Genomic DNA, 10098 nt, shown 5'->3' with positions numbered 1-10098 from the left:
CTATCGTCTCAAAAAGTTAACTGGATTAGACTCTACAACTCTACTAAAAAGCTCTGGGAGAAGTTCCTAAAACTTCATAAAGGAAACTCGGGGCAAAACTAGTAAAACGAGACCTGCTTCGAAATCAACTAACCAACATTCAGATTGAAGAGGGAGAAAAGATGGCTCAAATGCATGCACAGATCAAGGAGCTAATCATCAAACTCAACAATTTCGAAGAAATGGTAATGGATCAAGATTTACTAAGGTATGCTTTAAATGTATTTCCAAGATCACTAGAATGGACATCAATAGTAGACTCCTACTATATCGCCAAGGATCTCGAGATAAATACTTTAGAAAGTTTGTTTTCAACTTTAGAACTTTACGAATCTTGATATGTAGAACTCAGAAAAGAGAAGGAGCCAAAACAAAATCTAGCACTCAAAGCCAGAAAGCTCGAACCAGATTCAGAGTCATCCCTTGATGAAGATAAAAAAACTTATATGATAAGGAAGTTCAATAAATTTTTTAAAACTAACAAATTTAATAAGGCATGGGCTAAGAAGGTTCTAAGAGGTAGAAGAAAAGTAAGATGCTACAACTATGACAAAGAAGGGTATATCAAGGACAACTACTCCAAATTAAAAGATAAAGGTAAAGGCAAGAGCAAACAACTAAAGAATTCAAAATAAAAGAACTTACAAGCAACATGGAGTGACTCATCTTCAGAAGAGTCTGAGACCGAGAATACGCCGGATTAGCACTAACGGTCAACCGCCTACCTGAGGATGACGAAAGCTCTTCAGAAGAAAGCAATGCTGAAGGGGGAGCATCTAGCTACGAGTACGATATGGTAAGCGAGGTATGACTTTTATCTTTTGACCAATTATATGATGTTATTAAAATGCTCTCTAGAAGTCTATGTAAAGCTAGGATAAAATATATAAATTCAATGAAAAACTATGCAGGCTTATTAGAACAATTTGATAAAATTCAAAATAAAAATGTAAAATTAAATGAACAAATAAAAAAATTAAAATAAAAAAAAGATGTTGTATATTCAAATTTATATGCCATACAAAGTAATTTTAGGTATTATGGAGGACCAAATAGGTACTTGAGAAATCATAGGAGTCAAATTATAAAAGTTACAAGAAATAATATTCCAAATAAATATTTAATTAATCTAGTAGACATTTTGGATTTCAAAATATGTTCTTGCTTATTAAATTAATTTTATATGCATGCTAAAAATTAATTTAGTTGAATTATTAAATATATTAGAAAAATTATTTTTAATAAACTTTTTGCTCAATTTTTCTGTTTAATTTTTTTTGTGATAAACAAAGATGTTATCCATTAGCAGAAATATTTTTGAAATTTTTAGACCATTATATAAGTTTTATGAATTTTTATCAAAAAATAAAATTTTAAAATTAAAAATTTTCAGAGATTAAATTTTGAAAATTTTGAATTTCCCCAAAATAATGGTTAGATTTTAAATGTTTAAAAAATTTATCAAGATTTTTTGAAGCAAAAATCTATTTTTAAGTATTTTTTTTACAAAACATCTATGTTTGTAAAAAAAAATATTTTCTAACTAAAAAGAAAAATAGTTTTCTTGAGAAAATTTTGTTAATGAGATCAGCTTGATTCTGTTTGATATTGACAAATTTTTTTAGGTTTTTCAAAAAATTAAAAATTATTTTTAAATTATTTTTGGCATATATGATATATTCTTAAAAATTATTTTCTTTGTCAAATAATTTAGTTAAAAATATAGTACCTTAGATCATCTATATACATCCTCTAGAAAATCTTCACAAATTTTCTTTTTCTATTTTTATTTTATTTTTTATTTTTTTTTATTTAATCAAAAGAGGAGAAATTGTGGAGGTTAAGTTAAGGGAGAGATTGCAATGTTTATTGCTTGCACTTAATTGTAATATTTGATATTTGTACTTAATTACAATTTATAAATTATTTTTCTTTTTTGTTTGACCTAATCATAACTTGGGTTGATGCCCATCAAAAAGAGAGAAATTGTAAGAACATCATGTCAGTTTTAGTGTGATCAACCGAGTTAAGTTAGACCCTACGTATTTGATGTCTTATATCTAAGTGTGTAGGGATTTAGGAACACAAGAAGTCGAGTGGAAGATGCAGCAAGAGAGAAGAATGACATGGGAAGGGAGTCGATGGGCTTAGTGTATCCGAGGGACTAGGAGTTGCGGAAGAGTGCACCGATGGTGTGAGAAGGACGCGTGTGGCGCATCCGAGAGACAAGAAGCCGAGAGGAAGCCTACTTGAGGAGAAGGTCGGAGTTGGGTTCGAGTGAGCTCAACTCCTAACAATTGGAGCATCACCCAAGCGAGCGGGGTCCAAAAATGATTAACTCATAAGGTGACCATGAAAACCTAGGCGCCTTAGTTGGCTTAAGGTGCCTCAATTACCCAGCAGGTCATCTACTGCGGAAGAGACTCGAGGTACCTCTAATCAACTGAGTTGCCTCGGATGAATAGCAGTTGAGGCATCTCAGATCAATTGGAAGCGCCTCCAATGGCACAGAGCTATTGCGGAGCCATTGTGATGCCAATGAGATTTTAGCTCATTGAAGGCACCCTGGATGTCATTGGAGGCCCTCCAATGCCACATCAGCAATGGTAACTTTTGCCTAGTGGGTTATAAATAATCTCCTAGAGCTAGTAGTTCAATAGCATACTCAGGAGGCACTTGGTATACATTCGGCAATGGGAATGGTAATGGATTTTAATTGAGGAGTTAATGCCAATAGGAATGAATGTTGGATTGATGGTGCTTGATATAGATACTGTAATTAGTATTATTCTTATTACTGTTGGTTTGTCTTAAATTATGGAATGAGAATCGGCAAAAATTTTCATTTTACCCTTATAAGTTAAATACAAAAATAATAATACAGATTTATGGACAAAACTTTTTTATATTAAAAAAACACAATATGGTGAGTGCTTTTACAACGTACAAAAGACATATAGAGCACAATAATTATCTCCAAAATAAATCATCGTCGCATATTAAACAATTCTGTCAATAGTTTTGCATAATCAAAACATCTACCAAGATAATCAAAACAATAAAAGTAATTCCATATCAAATACTTTATTTTCCCAATTGTTAAACATTTGGAATGCTAAATTATTCCTAAATGCAGTATACTGATTAGTTGGGGCAATTGTCTATATGTAGTCCATTTCAGTCTCACGATCACTGTTATTATCTTCACTTTGCTTATCTTCATCTAGGATACACTCTTGAGGATTATGGCTCATGAATTTACGGATCAAGTTATGAAGCAAACAACAAGTAATGATAATATAAACTTGGGTTTGTATCGGAAAAAATGAAGGGGAAGCTAAGATTTTCCAACGACCTTCAACAATCCAAAACACCTCTCAATAACATTCCTAGCTCTAGAGTGATTTATGTTAAAATATTCTTCAGTTGTCTTGGGATGACGATCTTCCCATTCATTGAGGTGATACCTATGCCTACGATAAGGTGCAAGAAATCCATCTGAGTTGCAATATCCAACATCGACAAAATAATAATAGTCTAAACTAAGGACAATAGTTAAATTAATAAACCAAGGACAATAGTTAAATTAATAAATGCAAGTATTTCAGAAATTTACAACTTCGTCATAATTCCAACTTCAAAGTAAAAAGTATTTGTTATTTATCTTAAGGAACTTTAAGACCAGATGGTCTACTGATGACATCACGAAGTACCTGACCATCATGGGCAGATGCCAGAACCTTCCTACCGAGGTAATACATATATGAATTACATTTATAGGCAACACACTCCCAACACATTTATTGCAATCCTCCCTTTCTTATACGATAACGTTGTTTTTCTCCTTTAGGAAGCGTCACTTGGATCAAAATATCGTCCAAAGCACCTAAACAACCCTAGTTTAATTTTTATGATGTTAAAAAATACAATTAAACTAAAGAATTATATATTGAAATGAAAAATGTAATTAAACTAAAGAATTATAGGTGATGTTAAAATTCTTACCTTAAACGGTTTTCATCTATCTTCTTCGCAGTCATGCAATACCGATTCAGGTTTTTTGAGCAATATGTTATGCAGTTGTAAAATTACTCGAAGACATAGATTGAAATAATGACTTAGTGTCTTATGACTTCGTTTAAAATGGAGACTCATTGTTCAATTTTTTTATGATGTGACAACACTTAGACAAATAAGGCCACAATTTCATCAATGGTAGCATTTTTTTGTGGCTTTTAAATCCCAACGTCTTGTATCATATCACACAAGATCCTCAATATTCTCCTATCCATTCGAAGTTCACTAATACTTATTTCATCGTTTTCTTTTGTAAGACTGAACATCCATTTCACACACGCAATCTATTTATCCTTCTTACTTTTTATTTGACGAATCCTCTTCGGCGATATGCAAGTATTACAATTTGATAAAGTATGACAACCAAACAAACCATTAGCATTCCATACATATTCCAAAAAGTGCACATTAATCTATGTCTTCTATGGTTAAATGGTGGTCCTGCCATGTTTATCTACATCACATAACAATAGATAACAAATTAAACACAATTTCAAAATCAGAAATGATTCACTTAGGAAAAATCATAATTCCAAAAAAAATATTCAGATAAAAAGATTTACTTAAGATTGCAGTTTCTTTCGATGGCAGCAGCTTTGGTTGGGGGGGGGGGGGGACGGGGAGAAACAGCTTCGATGGTGGCAACTTCGGTTGCGAGGAGGAAGCTTGGATGGCAGCGGTTTCGGTTGAGAGGAGGAGGAGAAATTGACGGCGAGAAGAAGGGGGGAGAAGAAAGGGGCTGCGACCAAGAGGAAGAGAAGAAGGGGGAGAAAAGGAAGAAGGAGGAGAAGAATGGAGGAGGCTCGGGCGGATGGGGAAGAAGAGGGGCGGAGAAGACGCTCGTATGGAGAAGAGGCTTGGGTGGAGAACAAGCTCAGGTTGCTTGGGGCTGGGCTATCTGAAAAAGAGAGAAAGTAATGGGGAGGAATGAATTTAATGATAACCTTGGGGGAGAAGGGTTATGAAATCAGGGATATCAAATTTTTATTTTGATTCCGATTCTCATCTACCAAGCACTAGGAATGGGATTGAAACATATTTCATTCCCATTCCAACCTCCTAAACCTGCCTACCAAATAACCCCTCAGTATTCTTTTTCTATACTTCAAGCTTCCTATTATACCGGACCAATCTTCGGTTAAAACTTCGGTCTAATCATACCGGACCAATCTTTTATTATACATTAATTTCTAATTTATTTAAAAAATTAATTTACTACAATCTACTCTAGTCATCCTATCATTTATTTAATTTATTAATGTCCCCGAGGTCATGGTGTCGTGGTAGGATATTTAGGTTGTCTTCTAGGTACCCGCGGTTCGAACTCCAGCTACGACGTATTTGTGGGCTGACCGCCGCGTGAATATGCAGGGGACAGGACTGATCTATGGATCTTGGACTGCCCACGGCTAAATGAGATTATCATTTATTTAATTTATTGATTACCAAAATTAATTTTTAAACAATCTAATCATTAATGCCAGATGAGGAAAGGATAGAAATCTATACTGAAAAATTATTTCAGTTAGGGCAGAAACATGCATGGTGCGTCACTGCATACTTCTTCAGTTGCATATATATTTGTCTGGGTAAGTCGCATGGCTCTGTTGCAGCCATATTTTACATAAGTATACGTACACGAGAATTTTATGGACTCGACGACCTTTTCGAGTACAAGAAAGCGCCTGTAACTAATTGCAAAATGAGCAGATTGACTTGTATAATTGCAAAATTTACACTACAAGGCATGCACCGCATAGTTTTCATTTAAAAGAAGACAAGATTAAGAGTGCGTTTAAGTGAATGCCTCCTTTTCATAATAGAAGATGATGACTTGATTATGTATTAATGGTATAAGTAAACGAATAAGTAAATTTAGAAGACATTTAGCTCAAATGAATAATGTGCTCATGAACACATTTTAAAAAGAACCTTTCGATTTTTTTCCCATCCCAATAAATTACAACTCTGAAATGTAATAACAAAAACAACTGAAATACTTGACCTTAAAAAAATTGAAATAAACACAAACATATATAGGGCACTATGAATTGAGAACGACTGAATGCCTCCTAATTTTTGATAATGTGAAGAACATCAAGCAGCTTGCTCCGAAACCTTTCGACGTCCAGCTTCACCTTCTGTTGATTCAAATAAATGTTCCAAAACGCAACAAATCCTTGTTCTTTCTGAATGGAAGCAGGGTCCTTGAACACGGCGCCGCCTCTGGGGTACATATCGATCAGCGAGCTCTCCTCCTCGCTTATCTCATAATCCACGTACCTTAATCCCATGTCCAGAGCCGGCTCGGCGAAGAGATATCTGTTTCCCGCCGTCATCGCCATCCCGCAACAAGGAACGATCTGAAGCAGCGTGGCATGGTCAGGGAGGAACAACATGTTGGTCAGCCCTGCGCCGTGAACCCCCACGAGAACATCCGCCGAGTTCACAACTCGGGCGAAGAGCGAGAGGTTGTCGGCGTCCTCCGGCGTCGTCGAGATCAGCTCAAAACCGAGCGATCCCGCGGTGTTCACCACCTCTGCTTCGTTGACGAAGGATCGCGGGCCTTTCCTTAGAATTAGCAGCAGCCTCGGTTTGCTACTCGGGCTGCTGAAATTTCGCTTGAGCGAGAAGCACGCCCTCAGGAAGTCTCTGAAGTCGTGCACGGAGACGCCATCTGGGGACCTGGAGGAATCGATGCCCAGCACTCTGTGGCTGAGAAGGCCGACGTGCGCGTGGGAAAAGCAACGCACTGCGTCGTCCGCGCCGTCCATGTCGATGACGGGGTGATCCGAGAGCCGCTCCAGAATTGGCCGGTACTTGTCCATGAAAGCGGCGCTGAAATCCACCACGACGAACTGGACGGATCCGTTGAACCTCCTGGCCGTCATGAAGAGGGGGATGATGACGTCGGTGAAGTCGTGGAAGTAGTTGCCGATGAAGCCGCCGGTGGAGAAGAACAGAGCGGGCACGGTGCTGCGGTTGACCGTGCAGCGAGGAGGCTGTGAGGTCAACGCCACGGTCAGCTCTCGGACGAGTTTCTGGGTCGTCACCTCCTGCTTTCTGGTGTAAGGTCTGATCTTCCACGTCGTGTTTTGCGACGGAGATAATTGGTCAGCGAGCGGCGAGGCGACCATGATGGTGGATGAGTTGGTGAGGACTCTGATATCGCCGGCGATCCAGCAAGTGTCGGAGTCGGTGCCGGTGTAGTCGCACGTTACTCCGACATCCCCTGCATCGATCAGAATGTGGGAATATTATATCATTAATAACGATTTAATGACCTGCAAAAAAAAATAAAAAAAATAATTGGTTTGATAAACTGAAACTAAATTGTGGTTTAAATTTATGAATAATTAAGCAAAAAACAAAAAAAAAAAAACAAAAAAACGCACTCACCTACGAGAAGTTGCTCGTCTTCATTGGACGTGTCACTGACTTGTGCATCCTCGAACGAGAAAGTAGGACTCTTTGCCCGCACTATAGCAAGTGCGTGACCAAAAACTAGAGTAAGTTTTGATACATGAAAGAGTTTTCTTGTCCTCCTACGGAGGAAGTAAAAACCAAAAAGACAATTTACTAAAAAGCGTATTTATGTTTTTAAATTTGTCCAAAGACGTACTTTATTACATATCAAAGATATATCTTTTTACGGTACGTTTTCCATCTTATCGTCATGTTTAATTTTATTTTTTTTATCATTTCGTTTTTTTTCTCTTTCCTCACATGCATATGATATGCAGGTAATATTTTTTCTCTTTCCTCTTTTTTTTTCTGTTCTTTTATATATTTTTCTAAAAATATTTTAACAGTTCTAAGAAGTCGAAATAAATAATAGATACATATTTAAACTCCTTACAATCTAGAAATTCATAGAAACTGAAATGGATAAAATCGGAGCTCTTTAGATCTATTAGTGGATTTCGATCAAAACTCATTGATGAACCTAAAGAGCTCTGATTGCATCCATGTCAGTTCTTGTGGATTTTTGTGATTGCAAGGAGTTCAAATATACTACCCATTATTTATTTCGACTTCTCATAGATGTTAAAATGTAATAACAAAGAATCGTCAAAATTCTCCATATTAGGCCTGATATGATTCCATATCAGGCCTAATATGGGTTTGATATTATTCTATATCAAGCCCACATTAGGCCTAATATGATTCTATATCAGACTCAACGTGGAGAATTTTGATGATTTTTTATTATTACATTTTAACACATCTAAGAAGTTGAAATAAACAATGGATAACATATTTGAACTCTTTGTAATCCCAGAAATCCACAGAAACTGAAATGTATACAATCGGAGCTCTCTAAATACTATCAGAACAATTAGCACCCTATTTCGCATCATTATATATTTTTTTTTTCAAAACTACCCTTATTTTTGGTACTTTTGTAGCTATTCCACAATTATACTAGTTATGATCCAACAGTTTTTACATAATTATAATAACTATGATTTTAAAATCGCTATAATATAGATATTTTAATTCATCAATATTAATAACACTGTGTTTTAACAACTATAGTATATAGTTGTTACAATTTGAATACTTTATCTCTGATTAATATTGGTTCAATATTATGTCTAGCAACACTTTAACTCTTATAAATAGTAATTATATAACTATTATAATACTTTATCTCGAGTCAATATTGGTCGATTAACCTTGGTCAATATTATATTATAGTAGTTACAAAATATAGTTGGTACTTTAATTTTTTTAACGACACTAGTCAACATAATATTGTAGAAGCTATCATCTTATAGTATTATAATTGTGTAGTTATAGCAATCATACGATTGCTACAATTATGTAACAATTACAAGATTATATGTGCTATAATTGCGTGTAATTATGGTCTCTCTGCCCTTTGATTTATACCTTTTCATCTTTACCATGCAATAAGTCAATAAGTGATGACGTTCCACCAACGTCTCTAATTAGGACGGCCTAACTGTCCTAATAAGAAAAATACAACACATTTTTGATCAAGTTATGTTCCAATAGTTTTTACATAATTATAACAACTATGTTTCTCAATCCTCTCAAATGAGTTTTAGAAGATCAACCATGTTTCTTGAAAACTAAAGAAGCTCGATTGATCAGCATTGAATATGTGGAAAAGGAGAAACTCCAATTAAATTGCTTAATTATCAGCAAAAGAGACTTAATCAGCCTAGCAATGATGGATATAGTAAAATCCAAGTATAGTTATCAGGAGCAGGTAAAAAGGACAAAATCACCAACCTTGTCGTTCAGTATTATTCAGTTGCCCCGTCGATAAAACATTGGACCAGATGGATATTTGCAGGGTCACTGACAAGGCAATTAAAGTGGTCATGATTCAGTAAAGGAATCAAAATGCTTATGGAACAGCAAGGTGATCACTTACATGCGCCTGCGGTGTTGAAACCGGATTTGATGAGGCAAAGCAAGGTCACTGTAATAAGAAGACACACCCAGAGGGTAACATAACTCATCTTCCCTCCTTTGCCATGGTTGAAGCTATCAGAAAACTTCATCCTCTCCCTTCCAAAGCTTAACGGCGTGTGAAGTTCCTTCAGTCTTAAATAAAGCGCATTTGTGAAATGCTGCAATACTTGTTGAAGTGACCTACCTACTGTTTCTGAATTCCACACCTGGACAATTATATAATCTTTTATAATTCGATTTGTAGGCTAATTGAAATGACATTTGTATAGACGAAGACAACCAATGATATTCATTCCTGTATGTGAATGAATGTAACTTGACACCTACTGTCCTACTGATCAAGCAAGTGCAGTTTGCAATGAGAACAATATAGAACAGCCTGTAGTAGCATAGATCTCACAGAAAAAAAAAACACAGGGATGTTGATGGATGTGCGACTCAACAAAGTACATAAGAAAAGAAAACGTGCTTTATGAAATACACGAGAGAGCATGTTACAGCAATGTTAACAATTACATACCTACAATGCAAAAA

At 35.7% G+C, this 10098-nt stretch overlaps 1 protein-coding gene across 1 annotated transcript; it reads right to left on the bottom strand.

Annotated features, from left to right (window-relative positions):
* Window positions 1-6136: 6136 nt before the first annotated feature.
* LOC122012866 (alpha-1,3-arabinosyltransferase XAT3-like) lies at window positions 6137-9673 on the bottom strand. The gene is made up of 3 exons (XM_042569526.1): window positions 9524-9673; window positions 9379-9447; window positions 6137-7348 (listed from the first exon to the last, which is right to left on the bottom strand). Exons 1-3 carry the CDS (start codon window positions 9651-9653, stop codon window positions 6189-6191), a joined length of 1359 nt encoding a protein of 452 aa, XP_042425460.1. The 5' UTR covers window positions 9654-9673; the 3' UTR covers window positions 6137-6188.
* Between the last annotated feature and the right edge of the window lie 425 nt (window positions 9674-10098).

This window comes from Zingiber officinale, chromosome 1A, assembly GCF_018446385.1.
Source record: "Zingiber officinale cultivar Zhangliang chromosome 1A, Zo_v1.1, whole genome shotgun sequence".
In the NCBI taxonomy this organism is placed as follows: Eukaryota; Viridiplantae; Streptophyta; class Magnoliopsida; order Zingiberales; family Zingiberaceae; genus Zingiber; species Zingiber officinale.
This window is presented reverse-complemented; position numbering and strand designations above follow the sequence as displayed.